This window comes from Lynx canadensis, chromosome A1 (assembly GCF_007474595.2).
Source record: "Lynx canadensis isolate LIC74 chromosome A1, mLynCan4.pri.v2, whole genome shotgun sequence".
In the NCBI taxonomy this organism is placed as follows: Eukaryota; Metazoa; Chordata; class Mammalia; order Carnivora; family Felidae; genus Lynx; species Lynx canadensis.
The window spans coordinates 213,759,526-213,786,203 of record NC_044303.2 but is presented as its reverse complement, the minus strand read 5'-3'; the positions used below and the strand labels follow the sequence as shown (position 1 = coordinate 213,786,203).

General features: G+C 42.8%; 1 protein-coding gene across 2 annotated transcripts in view; it reads left to right on the top strand.

The window, feature by feature from the left end:
* The first annotated feature begins 11,289 nt into the window (after nucleotides 1-11,289).
* Nucleotides 11,290-26,678, top strand: part of NPR3 (natriuretic peptide receptor 3) — a 72,389-nt gene continuing 57,000 nt past the window's right edge. For both annotated transcript variants that reach the window (XM_030331750.1, XM_030331744.1), the window contains exons 1-2: nucleotides 11,290-12,287; nucleotides 25,640-25,762. In XM_030331750.1, the coding sequence (XP_030187610.1) occupies nucleotides 11,531-12,287; nucleotides 25,640-25,762 (880 nt within the window). In that variant the 5' untranslated portion in view covers nucleotides 11,290-11,530. The remainder of the gene's footprint in view (nucleotides 12,288-25,639; nucleotides 25,763-26,678) is intronic.

The following is a 26,678-nucleotide window of genomic DNA, read 5'->3' as shown; positions in this document are numbered from 1 at the left end:
GGCCCTCTTGGATCTTCCAGCCCCAGATAAGCTGCCAGATGATTATAGTCACGTGAGTAATTCTAGACAAAATACCAGAAGAACCACCCGGTTGAGCTCACGTACAGGATCATGAGTAAATAAATGGGTGCCGTTTTAAGCCATTAAGTTTTGAGGTGGTCTTTTATGCAGAAAGAAACCTGAGCCATCTTGGATATTGCTCAGAGATGTTGTGGCTTGGGCTAGGGTTGTGGATGGGTCATACCTGCTAACCACAAGGCTGTGGTTTCAGGAACATATGCTCTAGTAAGCACTTGTTCTCGTCATTCAACATCCTTTCTCCCTCTTTTGGTAACAATACTGGGGTTTTACTTGGGGCCGTCAGTTATTCAGTTCTCACATGTGATTGCTTTGGCCACAGTGTTTGGACAGGAAGAGGTAGGTGATCTAATTCAGACAATTAAAAGTCAGGTTTAGGATTTGTTCAAATTCTCTTTTCATCTAGAAGACAGACTCTGCCGTTATGTAGGGTCTGAGGAAACTGGCTCAGCCCTCTTTTTTGGTAATGAAGACACACTAAACAGGCATTAGGAAGTTTTGCTCTAAAGACGTTCCTAAAGGAAACCCTCGTGTAGAGCTTGTGGGGACGTAAACTGATGCTGCCATACTGCAGAGTAATCTGGCCATAATAAATACAAACACATACACCTCTGACCCAGCAACAAATGCCCTAGGGAAACTCTCTAGGGGACACAGATGACCATCTTCATCAGAGCAGTTTCTGGCAGCAGAGAATTAACACTAGTTGAAAGCTAGGAGGATGAACAAGTGAAATATTGTGGAATACTATGCAACATTCAAAAGTAATAATGTAGTTCAGCACCATGGCTGGTTGGAAGATCTTGGCACTCATCTCCCCCACAAAAACAAACACAAATCCCAGTAAGTAAACAACTACAAACTGGTGAAAACAGCTCTGGGGAAGCTCTGGACTACAATGAAGGAGCAGCAGAACTCTGCAGAGCTAAGAAACCGAGGATGGCTGCATAGAAAAGAGTAGGAAACATTTTACCTGTGTCATCCCCTCCCCCTGTCCAAAACAACTCAGCTCCAAGAAGGATCCCCTTGGAGGGATTTTACCCCATGGAGGAAAAAGAGAGCAGAACCCTAGTAAGCCTCACTGCCCTTGCAGCCTTTGCTATTGAGGACACCTGCAGTCCTCACCAATACAGAAACCATCTGATGGAGCTGCCCAGACTCCCCACTGGTCCCCACTGCTATGCTTCTTCCCCATGGCTGGAGCTGTCACTGCGCTGACATAATAAGGGCTATTATATGACAAACCCACAGCTAATATTATACTCAATGGTGCAAAGTGAAAAGCCTTTCCTTTAAGATTAGGAAAGGTAAAAGGATGTCCACTCTCACCACTTCTATTTACCATAATATTGGAAGTCCTAGCCATGGAAATTAGGCAAGGAAAAGAAATGAAAGACATCTAAATTGGAAAGGAAGAAGTAATAGTATCTCTTTTGCAGATCAGATGATCCTATATAAAGAAAACCCTGAGAACTCCACTAAAAAACTATTAGAACTAACAAATGAATTCAGTAAAGTTGCAGGATATATAATCAACATATAAAAATCAGTTATAGGTATCTATATGGTAACAATGAAGTATCTGAAAGAGAAAGAAAGGAATCCCATTTATGGTGGCATAAAGAACAATAAAATACTTAGGAATAAAGTTAACCAGGCAAGTGAAAGACCTGTGCACTGAAAACTATAAGACAAATTGAAGAAGACACAAATAAATGGAAAAGATACCCCATGCACTTGGATTATACGAATATTGTTAAAATGTTCACACTACTGAAAGCAATCTACAGATTCAATGCCATCCGTATTAAAATTCCAATGGAGGGGTGCCTGGGTGGCTCAGTCGGTTAAGCGTCCGACTTCGGCTCAGGTCATGATCTCGCGGTCCGTGAGTTCGAGCCCCGCGTCGGGCTCTGTGCTGACAGCTCAGAGCCTGGAGCCTGCTTCCGATTCTGTGTCTCCCTCTCTCTCTGACCCTCCCCCGTATATGCTCTGTCTCTCTATGTCTCAAAAATAAATAAACATTAAAAAAAAAATTAAAAAAAAATTCCAATGGAATTTTTCAAAGAACAAATACTATCCTAAACTGTTTATGGAACCCTAAAAGACTCCAAGTAGCCAAAACAATACTGAGAAAGAAGAACAAAGCTGAAGTATCACACTTCCTGATTTCAAACTGTATTACAAAACTATAGTCAAAACAGTATGGTTTTGGTATAAGAACAGGCACACAAACCAGTGGTCAGAGCTGAGAGCCCAGAAGACCCACACATATATAGTCAACTAATCTTTGACAAGGGCAACAAGAATGCACAATGGGGAAAGGGTACTCTCTTTAATATGATATTGGGAAAACTGCATATCTACATGCGAAGGAATGAAATTGAACCTGTATCTTACACCACTCACAAAAAATTAAGTTGAAATGAATTAAATACTTACATGTAAGACGTGAAATCATAAAAATTATAGACAAAATCAGGGAAGAAGCTCTTTGACATTGGTCTTGGTAATGATTCCTTGGATAAGACACCAAAAGCACAGGTGACAAAAGCTGAAAGAAACAAGTGGGGCACATTAAACTAAAGAACTTCTATACAGCCGAAGAAACCATCAGGAAATTGAAAAGGCAGCCTATGGAAGGGGAGAAAATATTTGTAAACCATATATCTCTCTCTTTCAAAATAAATAAACTTAAAAAAAATAATACTGTATACTTGAGTACTTGCTGAGAGTAGATTTTAAGCATTCTCACCAAACACACAAAAAGAGTTAACTATATGAGGTGATGTATGTACTAATTACCTTGACCTTGGTAACTATTCCACAATATATATGTCTATCTCATCATGGCGTTGTACAATGTAAATAAGTACACTTATGTTTGTGAATTATTCCTCAATAAAGTTAGGAAAAAAAGAGATCACCAGTTTTAAAAATTAAACAAAATTAAACAAAACAAATTAAGGATGTAAAATTTTCACCTAATAGTTAAGATCTATCCATGTCATTCTCTGTGAAAATGAGAAATAGGACAATACAATTTCTATTTTGGAATAACACATGCATGCATGAGAAACACTCTTTTTCAAGAATATAGATGTATCAATGGCATATATTAAACACAGAAAGATGATCCCATGGAGTAAAAGGAATGTGAAGAGAGCAATGAAGGAGAGAAATTAAGAAACTTTCAGATCGATATGTGCCAGATTGAATGTGCCAGGAATTGAGGTTGTGATTAATTAAAAAATTTGTACCTGAGGTTTAAAAAACCCCATAATGATTTATTACAACATGAATGATTTGCAATTTGAGACAATTCATGCATGTAATATACACTTGAATATGAGAAAGTGGCCCACGTAGAAAGTCTTCTCCATGTCATACTTTGAGACTTCCAAGAGTCTGCAACGCAATGGATTCTGTTTAAAATAATCTTTACTATTTCCCCCAGGCAGTTAGTAAAGGAAAAAGAGAATATGGGCTGACAAGAGAATATTTTTGTAGGATGGATGAAGAGGAAAGAAGAACATTTAATGCCAAAGGAGTTGTCAACAATTGAAAAGTAACAATGTCAGCTTGAAGAAACAATTTTCTCCACTAGTGTCAGGGCGAAATTTGATGTCACAACATGATCACCAAAAGTATGAGAGGGCAAATGTCAAGAATTTTCCTGATGTTTTCCTCATGGCATTCTATTCTATTTTAGTCTTATGTATCAGCTATCCAAGATTTAATACCTAGTGGAATGTACTTGCTGGAAAGAAATAAAAAATTGCATCTCACAGCATTGAGCATTAGTGTGACAGAAATGTTCCTCATCGACCTTAAATTCCAGTTCATAGCATTACAAAAGATAATGAGCTGATTTCTTTTAGGGTACTGCATTTTTCTCACTGGCAAGAAAATAATCAAGAATTGAGCACGAGTGATGAGATGCTGGTGTATCAGTGTGTTGAGACCTCTTAAAATTGATATTTAGGATTTTTAGCTTATAAGATTATTTGTATACTCAGAAATCCAATATGGTCATATCTGAATGTTCTGAAAATTATGAATTTAGAAGTTTATATATATGTGAGTTTGTATCTATGAGCGAATTTCTCTTTGAATTATCTTTTTCCTTTCATTACTTTACTATTTCTCTTCTAAATTCTGTTTTATGGGAAATTTGTATTCTTTGGATTTATCAATGGTGCAGGATTAAAGAAAAAAATCGCAGCCCTCATGCAGTTTATATTCTAATAGGTTAATGTTTGTTAATTTAGAGTACAAACTGTTCGATACTGTAATGTAATAACACCAGGAAAATTATATTTATGTTTTTGAAATTTGATATAATTTTGTCCTTATAACGTTTCTCCTAAACATAGCATATTCGCCATTATAATGTGATTGCTAGTGCATAGATTTAAGTATAACTTGGGTCAAATCATATCCCCAAATAAAACAAATGACTGTCTGATATGATAGGTTTAAGCTATAGAACACCATTATCCTTGATACACTATAGGGATTTTGAAAGGTTTGCTGAATTGGACAAGAGCATTAAGCCCTGGACCTGATACTTTTATTACCTGGGTTTTTAGTACATTAGGATACCATTCTATTCTTTTCTCATTATTTATTATAATGTACACAATCTATAAATATGTTCCTTGCAGCACAATCCTCTTTGTACTTCCATATAATCTTTCTATTGCTTCCCCATCCTCAAAGTCCTGCCCCTTTGAGCAGCTGCTTCTATTTTTTTCTCTTTTTAAAGAAATCACTCTGTGATGTATCCCTGTCTCCCTTGTTCCTGTTAGTTCTCTGAGGTTGGAGGCAGCCTGGATTTCTGGAGGCTTTTAGATGTTAAGGGCAGCTGTGGGTGGCAAACATCAGTGCCTGCTCTCTTTGCTCCACTGTGCAGAAGGAAGAATATTGAACTAGCTCTTGTCTCAAGCTTACCAGGAAATATCTGAGGTTGGACATCCAGGGCCAATATCACAGTGATTGCCAAAAGCGTTTCCCCCTAGGGAAGCCACTGTCACCAAATAAACATTATTAAGTGAGGTCTGTTGTGATGAGGCAATAGATAGTTCTAAGCAAGTTACACATAAGCCACATCATTTGGGGTTTTGAATTAATTCCTTCATTCCATAAACATTTATTGAACACTTACTTGGTGTAGTACTTTTTACCAGGCATTGAAAGGAATTTAATAATGAGAGCTGCCATTTATTAATTTCCTTCTGCATACAAAGGACTGCATCTATTTTTTCTGATCCTTACTCCTACAACTCTATCTATCTATCTATCTATCTACCTATAGATATATTGTTTATATATAAAAATATAGTATGTTTATAAATATATATAAATACATATATATTTACAGTATATATACTATATATAATATATATTTTTATTTTATTTTATTTTATTATTTATTTTTTAATATATATATATTAATGTTTATTTATTTATTTTGGGGGGGAGGGACAGAGAGAAAGGGGGCGAGAGACTCCCAAGCAGGCTCCGCACTGTCAGCACAGAGCCTGAGGTGGGGCTCGATCTCACTATCTTGAGATCATGACCTGAGCTGAAATCAAGAGTCCAATGGTTAATGGACTGAGCCACCCAGGGACCCCAACACCAGAACAATATTATATTCTCCATTTTAGAAGCAAGAAAATTGAGGCAAGTGGGGAAACTGGCCAAGGAGGTGAGGTGATAGCCTACTGACGTGCTGTGAGTGTTCTACGCATGTGCTGGCTCCCCAGGACGCCACTCTGAAGCCTGGATCCCAGCCCTGATGTGCCTCCCTGGAAATGGAAGTAAAACTGAGTGTGCTCATAACCCTGAGGAACACGGTGGAAGCTCAGAGGGGAGAGGTGGATGTTGCTGAGGTTTGTGGCTGTTAGTAAAGGCTTAAAGGAATAGCACAATCCAAGAGAGGAGGACCCAATGGCTGTGGATTTTGCCCTAAGGACATTTTTCCAAATTTCCACTTTATATTTTTATGTGCTTTCACAAATCCTTTCTGGAATAATTCAATGCAATGTACAAGTAATTATACCAACAGAATATAGTCAGTATTGGTATGCATGAAGCTGAGGCATATACACTGTTTTTTGTGAATGAGATACTCTACATTAAATAACTTACCTCTAAATCAATAATAGGAGAATTCTTCATGTGGCTTGCAAATCCTAGGAAACATGTCAGTACTCAGGTTAAATCAGACCAGTTGTATGTTTTTCAGAAGTCTTTCTAACGTCACTTTGTCTCAGGACATCTTCAAAGAAGTGAAAACAGAATGTAGTTAATGGAAACCTGTAGTTAATGGAAACCTGACAGTAATTTAGAAACAAATCTGACCATAAGGAAGAAAATCTGTTAGAGCTGTGTTTTCAAAAGAATCCCTCAAGGCCACCTTTCACTGCAGTTTCTGATGAAATTGAATCATAAATTTAAATAGAAAAAATATGTAATTGCTATTATTTATAGTGCTGGAAAAAATCCTAGATTTGTATAATAGAAGAAAAAGGGTCAATCAATGAATAGGGTCCCTGCTAAAGAAAACTAAAACCCTGAGGCAAAGTTTTAATTTAATTTTTTGGCATTCACTGATTTCCCTCCCATGTCTTGAATGGTTCCCTCTAAAACATCAAATATATGTTAAAAATAAAACCTCAATACAATACTCATTAAATTACAGAAATGTTGTGAATTGTGTGTAATATTCTTTCATCTTTTCTGCCTCTAGGGGGAAGTGTGTTTTCAACAATTCTGTCCCCAGAAGGTATTTTCTTTGTGGGCTGAAGGCTTCACAGGAATATTCTTTAATGTGACCTCAGGGCTGGCTTCACAAGGGAGATGTTCTCTGCGAAAATCTGGAAGGGCTCTTGCTTTAGAGATTGCCATGGGGATTGTGAGGGAGAAGATCATACAGACAATTAAAACTGGTGGAGAAAATTTCCTTATAGCATTTCTAACACATTTCAAAGAATTACATGTTGAGGTTCCTTAGATAATGCTGTCTTTCCTGGTGGTAGAGGAATGAACATATAGACACTGCTTTCATTTCAAAGAGCTGGAAACCAAACAATTGAATATAGAAAACTGGCCACTTTATTTTAAAGTTAAAAAAATATAGTTTGTGGATATAGATGAAAACATTTCTAAATCCTATAAAAAGTCTATTAGTTTCTGTAATAATCATGTTTACAGCTAACATTGCCTTTCATTTGAGTAATTTTCTTTTATTTTCCAGGACTTCCCTCTAACTTTCTTTTGTTTTCATTCAGCAATTGTAGCCATAATGTACTAAGTGAAAAGGTTAGCAATCTTCCTCCCCCCCCAATATCAGTGTTTTACAGAATTAAAAGGAACAGTATTTAAAAACTGAGTCTGAGGGATGAGTTATTTCTATTTGTTTTCTTTTCCCCTCTCTTCTTGGTTTGATTCACTTTTATGATTATAATGCTGCAAAAAATTCTATTATAACCTATTAATAATTATCTTAGTGTGCTGTATATCCTCAAAACTTAGCCACATATAAAATAAAATTTTTATACAAAGACTGTTATTATTTAATGAAAATTAGCTTTGTTTCCAAACCTTTTTTAGATGGTATAATAGGTGGTAATGCTTATTTCTAATTCAATCTCAGGGATGAAGATATATTTAAGTATGTATTTTCTATTCTTTGGCCTTAATGAATGAAAGGTGTCAGGCTGCGTGACTTCTAAAATCTTTTCTAGTCCTAAGATTGGAGAACTTCATGATAGTCAAGATATTCACACAGACTTCCAGCTATTTGGAAAAATTTTAGTTTGATGGAAAGTAAACTTGTAATATTACAATTCATATACTTAAATTACTTGATGGGGTTTCCTATGATGTGCATATTTTCAATTAAAGATTTTTCTTCAAAAATCCTAATTTCAAGGGGGTGCCTGGGTGGTTCATTCAGTTGTATCTGACTTCGGCTCAGGTCATGATCTAGTGGTTCATGGGTTTGAACCCCCCATCAGGCTCTGTGCTGACAGCTTGGAGCCTGGAGCCTGCTTCAGATTCTGTGTCTCCCTCTTTCTCTGTTCCTCCCCCGCTCATGCCATCTCTCTCCATCTCTCAAGAGTAAATAAACATTAAAAAAAGTAAAAATCATAATTTCTATAAAATAAATAAGTCCTGGGGAGGTAATGTATAGCATGTTGACTACAGTTAAGACTGCATTGCATATTTGAAAGATGCAAAGAGATCTTAAAAGTTCTCATTACAAGAAAAACATTTTTGCAACTATGCATGGTGATGAAAGTTAACTAGACTTATTGTGGTGACCATTTCCCATTATATAAAAATATGGAATCATGTTGTGTATAAATTATACAACATAATACATATTACAAGACTAATATAATGTTATGTATTAATTATACCTCAATTAAAAAAAATCCTAATTTCTGCTCATTGAAAAATTTTAAGGGGTGCTTTGAACACCAGCATGGGCAGTAATGCTGGTTTTTCTGGTTCTGCTGTCTAGTTTGGGGGCTCTTCCTTTCCACAGGTTGGTTTCTCGGTGCCCTTGAGTAACAGGCTGGAAGTTGAGAGCTCTGATCCAAAGGCCACTGGGAGACTATGATACTCATCCAAACGCAAACGTACTGCCCTGGGCGTGACCCTCGGTGCCGGTGGGGCAGAGGCCTTCACGCCCGGTGCCACTGAAACCCCAGACTCTCCTAATAAACCCACACCACATAGTGTGCAGAATCATATCGCCATTGGCTGGTGTTCCCCAGACGCAGGGCACAGAAAGCAGTAATAGGAAACCTTGGTTCCTTCACGTCTCCTGGCAACCAGTTTCAAAATCCATTTAAGACCCAAGGAATTCGTGATATAGTCGTGTTCTCTTTTTTCTCTTTCTTTCTTTCTTTCTTTCTCTCTCTCTCTCTTCCTTCCTTCCTTCCTTCCTTCCTTCCTTCCTTCCTTCCTTCCTTCCTTCCTTCCCTCCCTCCCTCCCTCCCTCTTCCTTCCATCCTCTTTCTTCCCAGGAGTTCAGGGAGGATTTAATTGCTGTGAAGTGCTAAATCTAATTTCCAGTATGTGCGAATTACCTCTTTGTGGAATTAAAATTTTATACAGATGCCTCTTTTGCTGCTGATTTGCAGCTCTGATTAAATAAATGAGAGTTCATGCAGGGGTTGGAAGGTCCTACTTGGAAGTTTTAGGGATCATGGTGCATAATCTGAAATCTAAATGACCCAGAGAGTGAAATGTTATCCATAATCACACTTCCGGTGCCAGAAAGAGCGTTAAGGAGGTGCTTTAAATGGCAACAAGCGCTGTTACTTGAAGTTGCCACGTCTCCTTAAATCCCAGTTTGCCTTTTCACCGTCACAAATAAGAGCGATTGCTGTTTGGGGCATCCGTGTTTAAAAGAAAAAAAAGAAAGAAAGAAAGAAAGGACAAAGAAAGAAAAGAACAACCAACAACAAACCAACCAAATGCAGCGCCTGGGACGGTGGCACCGGCGATAGCAGTCAGTCGGCTGCAAGTTTCTGCCGAAAGAGGGCGTTGGTCTAAGACTAATAGAAATTCGTGGACACAGACACCCAGTCTAATGAAAGCCCATTTAAAATCATTTTCACCTTATTTTAATTTGTGGCCTTTAAGTATCAGAATTCCCCAGTCCAATGTAGCACGTTCACACTGCAAATGACCTCGGCGTGTTGTCACTTTCAGCGGGTCAAGTTCCATTTGGACCTGCCCTGAAGCGCGGCGGACTTCCGCGAGGCTCCTCTGGCCGCGGACTTCACCGCCGTTTCCATCCTTGTCCCCACTGCCGTTGTGGCTGTGACCAGTGGCAAGCCTAGGTCTCCGACACAGGACCTCTCTCGGCAGTGCAGAACCCGGAGCACAGGGTGTCGCGCGCTGGCGAGGAGAAGCGGTTAGAGCGGAGGGTGGTGCTGCTGCACCCAGGGGACCCTCGAGTGACGATTTAGGGAGGTCTCTTTAGCTACCTGGTTTGGCAAACAAAACCCTGAGGACGCTTCGGAGATGCTCTTCAAACTATTCGCCACTTCGAGAAGCGGAACTCTTCGCTCGCCTTTGGGAGCAACAAGTTTCGCTTTTCTGCTTGCAGCGCGCCGGCTGAGGGGCTTTGCGCGGGGACACTGGAATCCTGGAAACGCTACGACTCCCGCGCGAACCCGCGTGGCCCAGGGGGAGGACGCGGGCGCGTAGCAGGGGAAAGCGGGGTAGGGAGGGGTGTAAGTAACGCCTCGGCTAGCTGGGAGTTCTGGGTCCTCGATCGAGCCGTCTGCCCTGGGACCTTGGTCCCTGTTCCCTGACCTTGCGCCAAGGGACCAGGAAGGTCGGTGCCCGCCCCGAGTTGGCGCGTCAGGAGGGAATTTGGCCGGAGTGAGAAAGAGGTGAGAGCGAGCGGGACCTACGGAGTTCTGCAACGAAACTACAAATTTCTAGGACCACCCCCTTCCTCTAATCCAGTTATTTTTTGCATGGTTTGTGTGTGCCTGTGCGCACTTCTTTACTATCAAACACATTTCCCTGTGTAAAGCCTGGAGCTGGGGAAAGCGCTGCCGCGTGCGCGGCCAGGGTAAGGCGGCGGACCCCAGGGGTGGTGCGGTGTGGTGGGGGCTCCCGCCGGTGCGGACGAGGGCGACTGCGGCTTTAAGGCCAAGGCCGAGGGGTAGCTGGGAGCTGTTGGGGTTAGGGACCCGGGAAGGGTGGGAAGGTAGGGGTGCGGGGAGGAGCCCTGATGTAAGAATGTTAATGAGAGGCTCCCCCAGCCCAGCCCCCATCACTCCCCACCCCCACCCACCCCACCCGCTGGAAATACAAGCCCAGCCTCGGAGCGCCTTGTGTGGTAACACGCTCCGCCGCTGCCACGCTATTTAAACGCGGACTATGGATCCAGGAACCGGCGCTAATCAATGAGATCAAATGCGGGGGAGATGCACCGTCAATTACAAGCACTTGGACAAGTCTAACTTTTTTTTTCTTTTCTTTCCTTTTTTTGTTTTGTTTTGTTTTTTACAAATACGCTTTCAAAAGCAATCTTAGCAACGCCCAAATAAGAAGCCACCTCTAAGTAAAATAGTATATATAAAGGGAGGGCAAATATATATATATATATATATATATATATATATATATATATATATATTTATTTATAAGTATATATATATTACAGGCGTACAGGTTTACACGCGGTGAACTTTTTCTTCCTTCTCTCTCTCTCTCTCCCTTTTTTAAACGAGTGACATTGCAAAGGACTCTTCCTCTCTGTCTTTTGTTAAGTTAGTGAAAGGGATATTCTATTTTCTTAGAGCGCCCAAGGGGGCGCAGGGACCTCGCAGAGAAGAGTGGGGAGGAAAGAGGAAGGGTGGGTGGGGGGCAGAGGGCGAGTCGGCAGCGAGGGCAAGCGCTTTCCTGCGGCACGATGCCGTCCCTGCTGGTGCTCACTTTCTCCGAGTGCGTCTTGCTTGTCTGGGCGTTGCTGGTCGGCAGCACCGGTGGCGGTGGCGGCGAGGGCGCCAGCCCCGGCGGAGGGCGCCAGGAGAGAGAGGCGCTGCCGCCGCAGAAGATCGAGGTGCTGGTATTGTTACCCCAGGACGACTCCTACCTGTTCTCCCTGGCCCGGGTGCGGCCGGCCATCGAATACGCGTTGCGCAGCGTGGAGGGCAACGGGACCGAGAGGCGGCTTCTGCCACCCGGCACTCGCTTCCATGTGGCTTACGAAGACTCGGACTGCGGCAACCGCGCACTTTTCAGCCTGGTGGACCGCGTGGCGGCGGCACGCGGCGCCAAGCCGGATCTCATCTTGGGGCCGGTGTGCGAGTACGCGGCAGCGCCGGTGGCCCGGCTTGCGTCGCACTGGGACCTGCCTATGCTGTCGGCAGGGGCACTAGCCGCCGGCTTCCAGCATAAGGACACGGAATACTCGCACCTCACGCGCGTGGCACCCGCATACGCTAAGATGGGTGAGATGATGCTCGCCCTATTTCGCCACCACCAGTGGAGCCGCGCCGCGTTGGTCTACAGCGATGACAAGCTGGAGCGGAACTGCTACTTCACCCTCGAAGGGGTCCACGAAGTCTTCCAGGAGGAGGGCTTGCATACGTCTGCCTACAATTTCGATGAGACCAAAGACTTGGATCTGGACGACATCGTGCGCTACATCCAGGCCAGTGAGCGAGGTGAGCAGGAGCGCGCCCCGGGCTTCCGGCCTTAACCCTACCGCTCTCGGCGGCTCTCCCTACGTACCCGTCCGCTCCTCTGCGGAGTCCACTACCCACTGCTGCACAGAGGACAGGGGGAGATCGCGCACACGGGGATTCGCCGGGGCGTGCGCTGTTTGGCTGCGACAACCTTTGACTATCGCCCTTCCAGGTCTCGGGGTGAATGTAGAGGGCCTGGGGGAGGGGCGTCTGAGCCTGCAGCTCCCGCTTGACCAGGTCCGACAGGTGCTGTCGAACCGCTTGGGCTTTTCTTCCTCCCTCCCCCTTCACCAGCGCCAGTCTAGTGATTGGGGGCGCACTCCGATGCCCTGCTCCAAACATGGTCTGAAAACGTCTCAAGGCCGAAAGAACTTGTTGCCCAGTCGTTTACCGACGTGTCGCCCCCCACTAGTGCGGAAGCGTATGCGGACTCACTGCTGGCTCGCCGCTATTTGGCTAGCTTGGTTGTCCGGTTTTCCTGGCTGCTCCTTCCACAAATCCCAGCTTTCTTTTAAAGGGTCATTGTTTCGCCCTTCTCATTTCTTCTGTGCCCCTTATAAACGAGCTCCTGCGGTTTCCACCAAGAATGCCTCGTTGTGTCTGGACTCAGGTTCACTTAACACCCCCACCCCCGGTGCGTTCGAAACCGCGGTCTCTGAAGCGTCCTGACTGAGGCTTTGCGCGAGAGAGCGCTGGAGAAGCGGGCGCTGTGCTGCTTTTCCAAGTGTACCCCCCCCCCAAGTTTTCTCCCCGGGTCTGTGGAGGTTTGAACAGCCACCTAACTGAACAAAGCTCAAGGTTGAGGATGGCGGCTATGGCTACAGCGAGCGGGTGGAGAAGCGGGTGGTCGCGGATACCTAATTGCAGATGCCCCCAATAAGGCCCCTTTTACAGCAGCGTAGGCTGCGTGAAGGTGGGCTGAGGTCCCAGTAAAGTGCGGTTCCCTCCTTCCGGGTGTCAGGTTTGGGGTGCAAGGTGCTCAGGGAATCACACCTCTGCTCCCCCTCGGCGCGCACGTGCCTGGATTGTCAGTGGTGCAGTCCGGGCAAAGCTGCCCACGACCCCACAACCCCACGACCCCACGCGGGGAAGCTAAAGGGGAGAAGGACTGAGCCAAACACAGGGCTAGCCCACGATTTGGCAAGGCCAGGCGCCTGGACGCTGGCCGTGGGACACAGCGCAACCGGAAGCTGGGGGCCTCAGGAACAGGTGAGAGTGGGCAGAGGCTCCACGGAGGATGGCGCTGTGGCAATCCCTTTTTCCCAGGTTGGCCACTCGGACTCGACTCCGGAGTGAACGCACTCTTTAGAGGGAGGAGACGGGAGGTGTTGACAGTGGGGATGCACCGCCAAGTTTTGAGCGTTGAACTCCAGTCTGTCTGCGCCGAATCCCTGCCAGACAAGCAGGCGGGGCGCCGGTTTCGCTGATTATGAAAAAGGGCACTTGTGTCCAACCGCTGCGGACTCGCCACGCCCGGCGGAGAAACCCACGTTTACTTCTTTCCCCTCTCCCTGTCCCCAGGTTACCGCAGACCCCTGCAGACCTCGGGTTCCTCTGTTCTTCGGAACCTGGTTTTTCAGCTCTTGACTTTCGAGGGCCAGGCGTTTCCAGGGCCTGGCTTTGGAGGCCAGGAAGGGCTGGGAATCGGGGGCGTGTTACCCTGAGGGCGCGGGCCGCGATCCGCCTAGGCGTCTATGCTGCCAAAGCCCTGAAGGTCTAAATGCTGGTGGTGGTGAGCCATGTACACATGGCCTGCGATTCCTGGCCTAGCGGAGCGGTCAGCCCAGAGGAGGACAGGCCCCTCAGCCTCACAATGGTGTGGCTGAGGCGAGGGGTAGAGAGGAACCAGTGCCCTGGTAGGCCCGGGGTCTCAGAGGCCTTGGGCTATAGTCTGGTGCTGCCGATTATTTTAAATTCCGGAGCCTCAGAGCTGTTCCCAGGTCTTTTTGCTGCTGCTTCTATGTTTTTCTTCCACGTTTGAATTTAGTAGTGGAAGTTTGCTGGGCTGAACTGTATGCTTTACAGGTGATAAGGCCACCATGCTTACTCTGAAATACATTTCCAGCAGTGACCTGGTGGAAATATAAATATTCAGAAATATACAACCAAAGTTTCTCTCCTAAGCCTTCACCCCCACTCCCCATTTCTGTACCCTCAGGAGAGAAAGTTGCTTGATAACAAAGCTCTCTTTGGGCACCTTTTTAAAAAATTAAAAAAAATTTTGTTTATTTAATTAAAAAAATGTTTATTTTTGAGAGAGAGACAGAGCGTGAGCAGGGCAGGGGCAGAGAGAGGGGGAGACACAGAACCTGAAGCAGGCTCCAGGCTCTGAGCTGTCAGCACAGAGCATGGTGGAGGGCTTGAACTCGCAAGCCCTGAGGTCATGACCTGAGCAGAAGTCGGAAGCTTAACTGACTGAGCCACCCAGGTGCCCCCAGAATGGTTATTTATTTATTTTGAGACAGAGAGAGAGCAAGTGGGGGAGGGGCAGAGAGGTGAGGGGGAGAATCCCAAGCAGGCTCTGAGCCATCAGTACAGAGCCCAACTCAGGGCTTGACCCACAGACTGAGAGTTCATGGCTTGAGCCAAAATCATGACCTGGACTGCTCAACTGACTGAGCTACCTGGGCGCCCCTTTCTGGGGACATTTTACTAATCACTCTTACTTCTCCATAAGTGGTTAAAGTACTAATCACTCTTACTTCTCCCAGAGCACCTGCCCTGCTCAGGCATTCACTGGCAAAACAGGTGGGCTGCTGCTAAACCTCGGTACCTCGGGCTCCTCAGGTCAAGTAGGGGTGGTTGGGGCACCCCATCTTGGGGATGCTGAGAGGGCTAAATGAGCTAACACACGGGATGTGCTGAAGCAGTGCCAGACACACACTAAATGCGAGGTTTTATTATAGTTATTACTATTTTATGTATGTGATGATAATCGCCCTTGCAGGGGTGAGGCCCTGCTGTGGGGAAAGAACCCTGGAAGGAGAAGCAGGTACTCTGGCTTTGGCATCTCCACTCAGCTGCTGTGTGGCCGGGCATGGCACTGACTTTCTCTGAGGTGGAATTTCCTCCCCGAAACGGTGAGGTTGGATGAGAATCAGGCCTCTTCACACTGATCCTGGGTTTGGATTTGTGCTCATTCAGGTATGAAACATATGACGGACCACATTTTTGTCCTTGAAAACTCCATGTTAAACCTCAGAGAACTAGAGAGTCTCCCATCTCCCCCCTCTTTTGGAGGTAACATTTTTGGCAGTTTTTTTGATCTTAAATTAATCTTATTTTTTTTAATGCTTATTTATTTTCGAGAGAGAACATGAGCGGGAGAGGGGCAGAGAGAGACGGAGACACAGAATCTGAAGCAGGCTCCAGACTCTGAGCTGTCAGTACAAAGCCAGATGCAGGGCTTGAACTCATGGACCATGAGGTCATGACCTGAGTTGAAGTCAGGTTTAACCGACTGAGCCACCCAGGCGCCCCTGATCTTAAGTCATCTTTAAGATCATATCACAGATGTCTGAATTTCTTAATGGGTAAAAACTGATAATGCCACCATCTCAAATAATAATATGACTAAAATTTTATTTGGTCATGTGCTGTACTGTAAAATGAAGGGACATTAATCATTCCTTTTAGGGACTTAGCATTGAAATCAATAGTTAAAAATTTCCCCCCTCTTTTATCTTTAACTAACATATATCATCACCAAGATACACACACCTGAGTAAATATTCATAAAAAATAATGATCTTTATTTAAAACTGATTCAATTCTAACGCCTACTACTGCCCTCAGTATTCTATACTCAGCAATAAATTTAGTTTCAAAAAGGCTAGTTTAAAAATAAAGATTTTTTCAAGCAATAGAGGCTAGCAGTTGTTTTGTCTATACATGTTATGAGATGCAGAACGAGAATTCTTACACACACACATTTTTGTGTGAAGAACTATAGTTTTATCCTTTTAGTTATTAATATGTCATTACTCTGGGGCTGCATAACAACTGTAGAGATAACAGTATTTAATCAGTACAAGAGCCATTTATTTTTAGAATTAGCCTGGGGTAAATGACCAAGTGGTGGGTCAGCAGAATTTTTGAGCAAAGAATGCATGTTAAGTGTAAAATAACTAACACACAGCAGGGGAAGAAAGAAGCATTGTAAGTTGTAGTGTTGAAATTCTGAAAGCCTTTGGAGTAGATGGAACTTTGTGAACAACAAAAATAAAAGTGCAATCTCTGTTTTGCAAATGAAACCCATTGTTGTATAGCGTAGGAACAGCCAGAAAGAAGTATTTTTTAAAAATATTAATCTTATGGGAGTTAGTTACACAGTTACATAGTTTAAAAAGTCAGAAGATTGGACGTTTGGGTGGCTCAGTGGGTTAAGCGTCTGACTTTGGCTCAGGTCATGATCTCACAGTTTGTGAGCTTGAGCCTTGCATCCGGCTCCATGGTGACAGTTGCAGAGCCTGCTTGGGGTTCTCTCTCCTTCCCTCTCTCTGCACTTCTCTCTCTCTCTCTCTCTCTCTCTCTCTCTCTCAAAATAAATAAATAAACTTAAAAAAAATGTAAGATTACACAAGCCTTATTAGGAACAAGAATTTCCTATCTTGTATTTCCCATTTCTCACTTCCCAGAGGAAAGCTTTTTTTGTTGCTGGCAAGTATATTGGTTGAAGCAAAAACAGTATTTGATCAAATCAGCAGCTTTTTCTATCCCCAAATTCTTTCCCTGAGAAAAGAAACAAGTGGTTGCCTTCCATGATGTTAATTTCAAAAGAAATATTAGCCATAACTTCCCATACTAGTGAATTTTTAATTTCATATTTTTTACAGATGTTACCTGTGAATTTATTTATGTAACCTTCCTCAGTCTACACACACACACACACACACACACACACACACAATTTATTTATTTATTTTTAATTTAATTTATTTTTTAAAATTTATATCCAAGTTAGTTAGCATATAGTGCAACAATGATTTCAGGAGTAGATTCCTTAATGCCCCTTACTCATTTAGCCCATCCCCCCCCCACAACCCCTCCAGTAACCCTTTGTTCTTCATATTTAAGTCTCTTATGTTTTGTCCCCCTCCCTGTTTTTATATTATTTTTGCTTCCCTTCCCTTATGTTCATCTGTTTTGTATCTTAAAGTTCTCATATGAATGAAGTCCTATGTCTTTGTCTGACTAATTTCTCTTAGCATAATACCCTCTAGTTCCATCCATGTAGTTGCAAATGGCAAGATTTCATTCTTTTTAATTGCCGGGTAATACTCCATTGTATATATGTACCACATCTTCTTTATCCGTTCATCCATTGATGGACATTTGGGCTCTTTCCATACTTTGGATATTGTAGATAGTGCTACAATAAACTTTAGGGTGCATGTGTCCCTTTGAAACAGCACACCTGTATCCCGTGGATAAATACCTAGTAGTGCAGTTGCTGGGTCGTGGGGTTGTTCTATTTTTAATTTTTTGAGGAACCTCCCTACTGTTTTCCAGAGTGGCTGCACCAGCCAGTGCAAAAGAGATCCTCTTTTCCGCATCCTCGCCAACATCTGTTGTTGCCCGAGTTGTTAATGTTAGCCATTCTGACAGGTGTGAGGTGGTATCTCACTGTGGTTTTGATTTGTATTTCCCTGATGCTGAGTGATGTTGAGCATTTTTTCATGTGTCTGTTGGCCATCTGGATGTCCCCTTTGGAGGAGTATCCATGTCTTTCGCCCATTTCTTCACTGGATTACTTGGTTTTTGGGTGTTGAATTTGATAAGTGCTTTATAGATTTTGGATACTAACCCTTTATCTAATATGTCGTTTGCAAATATCTTCTCCCATTCTGTTGATTGCCTTTTAGTTTTGCTGATTGTTTCCTTCGTTGTGCAGAAGCTTTTCATTTTGGTTCATTTTTGCTTTTGTTTCCCTACTTCTGGAGACATGTTGAGTAAGAAGTTGGTACGGCCGAGGTCAAAGAGGTTTTTGCCTGCTTTCTCCTCGAGGATTTTGATGGCTTCCTGTCTTACATTTAGGTCTTTCATCCATTTTGAGTTTGTTTTTGTGTATGGTATAAGAAAGTGGTCCAGGTTCATTCTTTTGCATGTCTCTGTCCAGTTTTCCCAGCACCACTTGCTGAAGAGACCATCTTTATTCCATTGCATATTCTTTCCTGCTTTATCAGAGATTAGTTGGCCATATGTTTGTGGGTCCATTTCTGGGTTCTCTATTCTGTTCCATTGATCTGAGTGTCTGTTTTTGTGCCAGTACCATACTGTTTTGATGATTATAGCTTTGTAATACAGCTTGAAGTCTGGGATTGTGATGCCTCCTGCTTTGGTTTTCTTTTGCAAAATCGCTTTGGCTATTCGGGGTCTTTCCTGGTTCCATACACATTTTAGGATTGTTTGTTCTAGCTCTGTGAACATGCTGGTGTTATTTTGATAGGGATTGCATTGATGTAGATTGCTTTGGTTAATATTGACATTTTAACAATATTTATTCTTATCCAGGAGCATGGGATATTTTATCATTTTGTTGTGTCTTCTTCAACTTCTTTCATAAGCTTTCTATAGTTTTCAGTGTATAGATTTTTCACCTCTTTGGTTAGATTTATTCCGAGGTGTTTTATCCAGAGGAAAGTATTTTCAACCCTTGCAGCTATTTCTGTTGGTATTTGGCTTCAGACCTCCAGAAAACAGGTTACTTTGATTATTTCAGTTTTTGTTTTTCTCTCTTGCCATCCCAGTGGAAGATGTTAGTTTGGTTCTCTTCTACTGCGTGTTCACCACACACTCAAGGTTTTCCTTGCAGCCATTCTTTCAATGGCTGTGTGAATATTTTTGGTTAGCTCAGCATTCAATGTCTATATCATTATTGCCTTCTAAATGCTATTTGTAGTTGGCCCATATAGGCTATTACAATGATATTTCCTTTATTGCTCTAGTTTTCCTTGGGCTAAAAAAAAGTCTGTTTTTGATTGTTTGCTTAGTGTCCTATGAGCTTATAACTAAATCATCTATCAACTCTATTTTAAGCCCCCTGAAATTTTCCGGTTTGGTTGCTATCTAAGCAGTTTGCGCAGCTGTCAGTCTGGATTCTTTCCCCAACACCCCCCTGTATCTCCCATTGCCTCCCTATCTCTCTCTGTCTAGATCTCTATGGGTTCATCTTTCTTGGCTTATGCTCTTGTTTTGGTGAGCACATCCTCCAGGAGTTTCTCAGAAAGGGTGGATGAGAGCTAAAGCTTGATATCTTTCATGACTGAAAATGTCTTCATTCTTCCCTTATACGTTATTATGGAATTCTAGGTTGGAAATCGTTTTCCCTCAAGATTTGAAGGATTGTCTTCTAAATTCCACTGCTGCTACTAGGAAGCTGAATTGATTTGGATTCTTGACCTGTTGTTTGTTATCTGTTATTTTTTTTCCTGAAAAATTTTAGAATTTTCCTTTTGCTCCCAATATTTTAACATTTTTAAAAATTATTTTATTTAAAAAAACTGTTAATGTTTATTTATTTTTGAGAGAGTGAGAGAGAGAGAGAGAGACAGAGCACAAGCAGGGGAGGGGCAGAGAGAGAAGGAGGCACAGAATCCAAAGCAGGCTCCAGGCTCCGAGCTGTCAGCACAGAGCCCGATAAGGGGCTCCATCTCATGAACCATGAGATCATGACCTGAGCCAAAGTCGGACACTTAACCAACTGAGCCACCCAGGCGCTCCTTAGAATTGTATTATTTTGATGTTCAATCTAGGCTTCCTGGATCAAAACGTTACTTTTCTTACTCTTTTTCTTCTATTTGCCACCTGTCATTTATTTATTTATTTATTTATTTATTTATTTATTTATTTATTTATTATTTAAATTGAAGTTAGTTAACATAAAGTGTAGTCTTGGCTTCAGGGGTAGAACCCAGTGATTCATTTCTTACATATGACACCCAGTGCTCATCCCAAAGAGTGCCCTCTAACGCCCATCACCCATTGCCCATTTAATCCATCCCCCCACCCACCTCCCCTCCAGCAGTCCTCAGTTTGTTCTCTGTATTTAAGGGTCTTCTATGGTTTGCCTCCCTCTCTGTTTTTATCATATTTTTCCTTCCCTTCCCCTGTGTTCATCTGTTGAGTTTCTCGAATTCCACATATAAGTGAAATCATATGATATCTTTCTCTGACTAATTTCGCTTAGCATAATACACTCTAGTTCCATCCACATTGTTGCAAATGGCAAGATTTCATTCTTTTTCATCACCGAGTAGTATTCCACATATTCTTAATCCATTCATTAGTCTTTGACATTTGGGCTCTTTCCATAATTTGGCTATTGTTGATAGTGCTGCTGTAAACATTGGGGTGTATGTGCCTCTTGGAATCAGCATTAAAAATTTTTTGTTAATGTTTATTTTTTGGGGGGGACAGTGTGTGAGTGGGGGAGGGGCAGAGGGAGATGGAGGCTCAGAATCTGAAGCAGGCTCCAACCTGTGGAGCTTGAACCCACAAGCTGTGAGATCATGACCTGAGCCAAAGTCGGACACTTAACTGACTGAGCTAACCAGGTGTGTCCCTCGAATTAGCATTTTTGTATCCTTTGAATAAATTCCTAGTAGTGCAATTGCTGGGTCGTAGGGTAGTTCTGTTTTTAATTTTTTGAGGAACTTCCAGAGTGACTGCACAAGTTTGCATTCCCACCAGCAGTGCAAAAGGGTTCCCCTTTCTCCACACTTTGCCAGTCTCTGTTGTTTCCTGATTTAATTTTAGCCATTCTGACAGTACCACCTGTCTTTTAAAAAGAAATTCCTCTTATTTAGATATTCCTCTGACTATGCCCCAGATTTCTATTAAGTTTTGGTTTCTAATTTCTGCTATCATATTTTTGATTTTCAGCACATGGCATATCTTGCTTCACTTTCATGACATAACATCTCTTTTCCTTTTTTTTTTTTTAAAGTTTATTAATTTTGAGAGCGAGTGAGCAGGGGAAGAGCATAGAGAGAGAGGGAGAAAGATAGAGTCCCAAGCAGGCTCTGCGCTGGCAGCACAGAGCCCGATGTGGGGCTCAAACTCGTGATCCATGAGATCATGACCTGAGCCGAAACCAAGATTCAGATGCTTAACCGAATGAGCCACCCAGGTGCTCTGAAAATATGTTTTTACTGCTGGTAAAACGTATTAGAAAATATGGATTTAGCTTTGTTGCCAAGAGGGCCTATTTGCTATTATGTCTCCCCTAATATGTGCCCTCCACAAGCAGACATGTCCCAAAAAAGGAAGGAAGAAAAGGCTGGGTCCAGCATGCCATTTTTGGTTTTAGACTCACCAATCCAACAATTTAGTCCTTTTCCTCTGGGGTGGGTGGGGGGAGAGGGATAAATGGCGGTCCATTGAGAGATGAGGAGTGTCACTCTCTCAGAGGTTGCTCCAGATGGAAACTTGAGCCGGGGGAAAAGATAGCCTCCTAACTCAGTTATGCTACCTGCTCTGTTTCTGGTTCTCTGAATTGACCTCTGTAGTCACCCCTCTGCACTTCTCTCTCTGCCCTTCTTAGAGTGATTGCAAGAACATATTGTGATCGTGAGAAGTCACTTACAGAAGACACTGGGAATCAGATGGTGGAGGATGCCATGGAACATCACAAGTTCTTTGGCAAAGAGAAAAATAGAGCAGAATGAAGAACACCCAGAAACTTAGGATCACACTATCATCCCCTCTTTCAGAAATTTAACAATTTGACCAAAAAACTTAGTATTTATATATTTAACTATACTTAAATACAACACAAATTGTCTTAATTGACCTTCATTTAAGCAGCCTGTAGGATTAGCTGAAGGTCTCTTTTTCTCTGTACACTTTATTGACTGTTGGTGAATGCTGGTAGTTGTATACTTCTCCTGAGTATGCCCACACTCTTCTCACACTTGTCCGTGTCCTTTCCAAGAGTTGTTGCCAAATGTGTTTATACCACTTGTACTTATTATCATAAGTATGTAATTTAATTAGTTATTATATAAACTGATGAAACATGAGTAGGAAGAGAAAGCTATTTTAGTGAAAACTATTTTAAACCTTCTGACAGATTGTATAAAGGCAAGTTGTTAAAAATAGTTGCTGTGGAGTTAGGCATGAATGAAATAGCCGTAAGAGATTAGGGAACAGCCTACAGATCGAGAAGGATTCTGCGTTCTCTCTGCTCTGCTGGTGTCTGTGAGTACTTGTTCCAACTTAAACTGGATGATAATGTACATTATGGGTTTGTTTTATGCAAGAAAAAAACAATATCCTGTCCATGGACTTGGAAATTAAGATTTCCTTTTTGAGAGTTTAACTACATGGTCAATACAAAGTGGATGAGGTATAAAATAATCAAAATCGGGGCACTTAGGTGCCTCAGTCGGTTGAGCATCTGACTTTGGCTCAGGTCATGATCTCACCGTCTGTGGGTTCAAGCCCCACATCGGGCTCATTGCTGTCAGTGCAGAGCCTTCTTGGGATCCTCTGTCTCTGTCTCTTTCTGCCCCTCCCCCGCTTGTGCTCTCTCTCTCTCTCTCTCTCTCTCTCAAAAATAAATAAACCTTAAAAAAAAAATCAAAGTCTGCTTACATAGACACACTGCTGCTGTGGGTCACTCTTGCCCAGCCCAAGCAGGTACTGACATTTTAAAGAAAGAATATGTCTGTCAGAAGGTTTGGTCTTGGTGGTGATAGGAATAGGGAGGAGATGGGCCAGGACTGTAAAAATAGACAAAGAAGTGATAGAGGGGCAGGTGTTGGGCATAGCCTGTCCAGGACTTGGGGAAGCTTGTGCTCTGGCCTAAGGACACAGCCTGCTCGGTCCTGGGCCAGGTATAGCACTTGTATGGCCTGGTGCCTTTGGGTGCCTGAATCCTCCAACTGACGTCCCTGAGTCTGATTTCATCCTCACTAGCATTCTACTACCTTACAATTTGGCTTATCAGTTGGCATGCCCGGGTACATGCTGACACAAATGTGTTCGTGACCACTCTGGTTATCATTGAAATCAAGTAGTCTGCGTCTCAGGGTGCCTAAACACATCTGAGTTAGGGGGTGCCTGGGTGGCTCAGTCAGTTAAGCGTCTGACTTTGGCCCAGGTCATGATCTCATGGTTCCTGGGTTCAGGCCCTGCATCGGGCTCTGTGCTGACAGCCCGGAGCCTGAAGCCTGCTTCAGATTCTGTGTCCCCCTCTCTCCCTGCTCCTGCCCCTGCTCACGCTCTGTCTCTCTCTCTCTCTCTCAAAAATGAATAACCATTAAAAAAAAACCCAAAACATCTGAGCTAGGTTATTGGGACTCTGCCTCTAAGCAATGACTCTATTTTTTATGTGCTGACAGAATCAGGTTCTATATCCAGGGGTTTGGAGCCAAGCTCCAGACTATGATCAGTTGATCAAAAGCTGATAAGAGCTGCTGGACAGTCAGCCAGAGCCTCCCACGGCCTTCTGCAGATGCCCACTCTTGGAATCTGTGCTTTTCAAACTTGTCCAGCCTCAGCCTTGTCCTTATTGGCTGCTCTGTAGGACTCTATGGCTCTTTTGTCATTCCAGCGTCGAGAATTGAATCAGAGCTAAAACAAGGGTCTAGGTCATAATAAGCGATGAAGAGTTTCTTTGAAAGCTTCCTTGCTAAGGCACCTTGGAATTTGACTATTTATTCCAAATATATAACAATATTTCCAGGCACAGATAACACCTATCCCCACAGTTATAGACCTTTAGGAGTTTTGTATTGTTAAAACTTGTTTTTCAGAGCTTTTACCCTGCATACAGAGCCCTTTTGTGGTAAGAAATGTCAGAGTCATGATTGAACACTTTGAATTAACATGCACAGTAAACAGAATATCAAGTGCGTAAACCTTCACGTAGGTTTGTTTTACGTCTTTCAGCACCCATGCTTTTTCAAAGAACGTGTACATTGCGGAGGGCTGCACGCATGGTGATAATATGGTTATAGCCCCCAGACCTCTCCAGGGCTTCTGTTTCCATGTATGCAGCAAAACACAGTGGTCTGTGTTTTCATGGACCAGGGCCATCAACAATGATCAAATTAACTAGATAACGGCCAGGTACCCACTTCACTGTTGGCTGATGTAGCTCTTATGTGGCGGGCAACAATGTTCTGGAGCTGTTTAAAGCTTCTCAAGTTTGACAAGTGTGGGTATAAGCTGAGAGAACATGAGGTGGGGCCTGGAATTCTGTTAACTATTTCCTATATACGTAGAGACAGCTTGAGAAAAATGTTTCAAAATTCAGACAGCAGAAAGCTTATACCCCTCACTGAATCCTGATTTGCCAAATGACTGTTCTCCCTCAAACCATTCAGTTTGCTTCTTCAGGAAAATGTATTTTCCATGCTGTTAAGTATTAAAAGCAGTTGACGCACTTGACTGGCTTATATTGGGTAAATCTGATGAAACATTTGAGGTATTTTTAAAGAACTTTATTTTGAAGTAATTTTACACTTTTGGAAGAGATGTAAGAAAGTATAAAGAACCTTTGCACAGCCTTCACCCAGATTGTTACCAATTATTAACATTTTGCCACATATGCTTTCATTCCAAATCTCTCCCCTCCTCCTTCTGCTCCTCTTCAAACACACACACACACACACACACACACACACACACACACTCACACAATGATCTTTTTATGGACCACTTGAGAAGTAGGGCCATCATGTTCCCTTACCCCTAAATACTTAAGTCTGTGTTTCCTAAGAACAAGGGCATTCACTTACGTAACCACAGTATAAATATGAAAAGCAAAAACTTGAACACAGACGCAACACTGCTATCTAATTTACAGACTTATTCAGATTTCTCCGGTTGTCTCAATAATGCCCTTTATAGCAACACTTTTTTATTATTTTTTTTAGGATCCAGAATCACACACAGTATTTAAATTTCTGCTCCTAAAAGTCTTTTTAGTTTAGAACATTTCGTCAGGCTGTCTTTGTTTTCATGAAACTGATCGTTTTCATGAGCAGAGGACAACTATTCTATAGACTGTTCCCCAAGTTGAGTTTTTGGCCTCTCTCCTGATTAGATTTATGTTGCCCATCTGACATTTGGATCCTGGGTGTAAGCTCATGAATGTGTTCCCATGGTTGATGATATTGGCTTCCATCACTTGGTTATGCTGGTGACCGCTTGCTTTCTCCACTGTAAAGTTACTATTCACTCCCTCTGTAATTAGTAAGTAATGAGTGAGGAGATGCTTTAAGGGCTATATTAGTACCCTGTCTCCCTCCCCTGGTTTCCGCGTCCCCACTATCCTCTGGGAAGGGGTGTTTCATGCATGTTGTTTGTTCCTCCTTCCCCAGTGGTGATCATGTGTGCAAGCAGTGACACGGTCCGGGGCATCATGCTGGCAGCGCACAAGCACGGGATGACCAGTGGAGACTACGCCTTCTTCAACATCGAGCTCTTCAACAGCTCTTCCTACGGTAAATGCTTATACCGCTTCCAGTCTCCCCTCCCTCGAAGGTGTCAAAACGAGGTCATGAGAAAGCGAGTAATTTGAATTACCTCAATAGATCTGGTTCCATAAAAAGGGTTTTAGAAATCTGTGATATTGAACACTCTGGGGACTTCTTGTAAGTTCTCACGCTTTTCTTCTCTGAGAACTCAGCAAGCAGATACCTCATACTGGTGATGGCAACAGACTTGTTTGGGAGTGAGCATAGCTCTCTCCAGTCCTCCAGATGGTTGTAAATCCAGGCCCTAAAGACCCCTCCTCAGTGTGTTTCCAACTGCAGGTTGCCACCATGATTGACTATTGGAAGAATGTTAGTGAGATTTGGGCATAATTTTTAATAGAATAGACTAGAATATATCAACATAATAGAACATGCCAAAGTGTATTACACATTGCATGTGTATTATTTCATAAAACTTTTATTTTGGAAATATAATTGTATGTGTGTATATATTTATACATGTTACACATGTGTTTGTAATGGGTTATAGTGTGAAAGTAAAACAACTATTACTGTAAGTTGAGGTAAAACCTTTTAAAAGCTACTGCTCCCAGCCCCTCTTCCTTCCAGATTACTGCCCATTAAGCTTCTCCTTTGTAGAAGTTCGAGATCCACCAACACATATGATTGAAAGAATATAATTTCTTAAAATGGATCTGGGGAAGTTCCCAGTGTTCCTGTGATGGAGGGTGTTTAAGAAGGCCATGAAGATCACAGATACAAAACATTTTCTCCATATGTGATTAGGGCTCTCTCTGAAGGAGACAGTATAGAGCAATGGCACATTTTCTTAAATACTGCATCTTGACTGCTCAAAGCTGAGCAGTTATAGGGAATCATAAGTGTGCTTATCGCAAATGGCTTGTTTATGCTGAGCTCGACT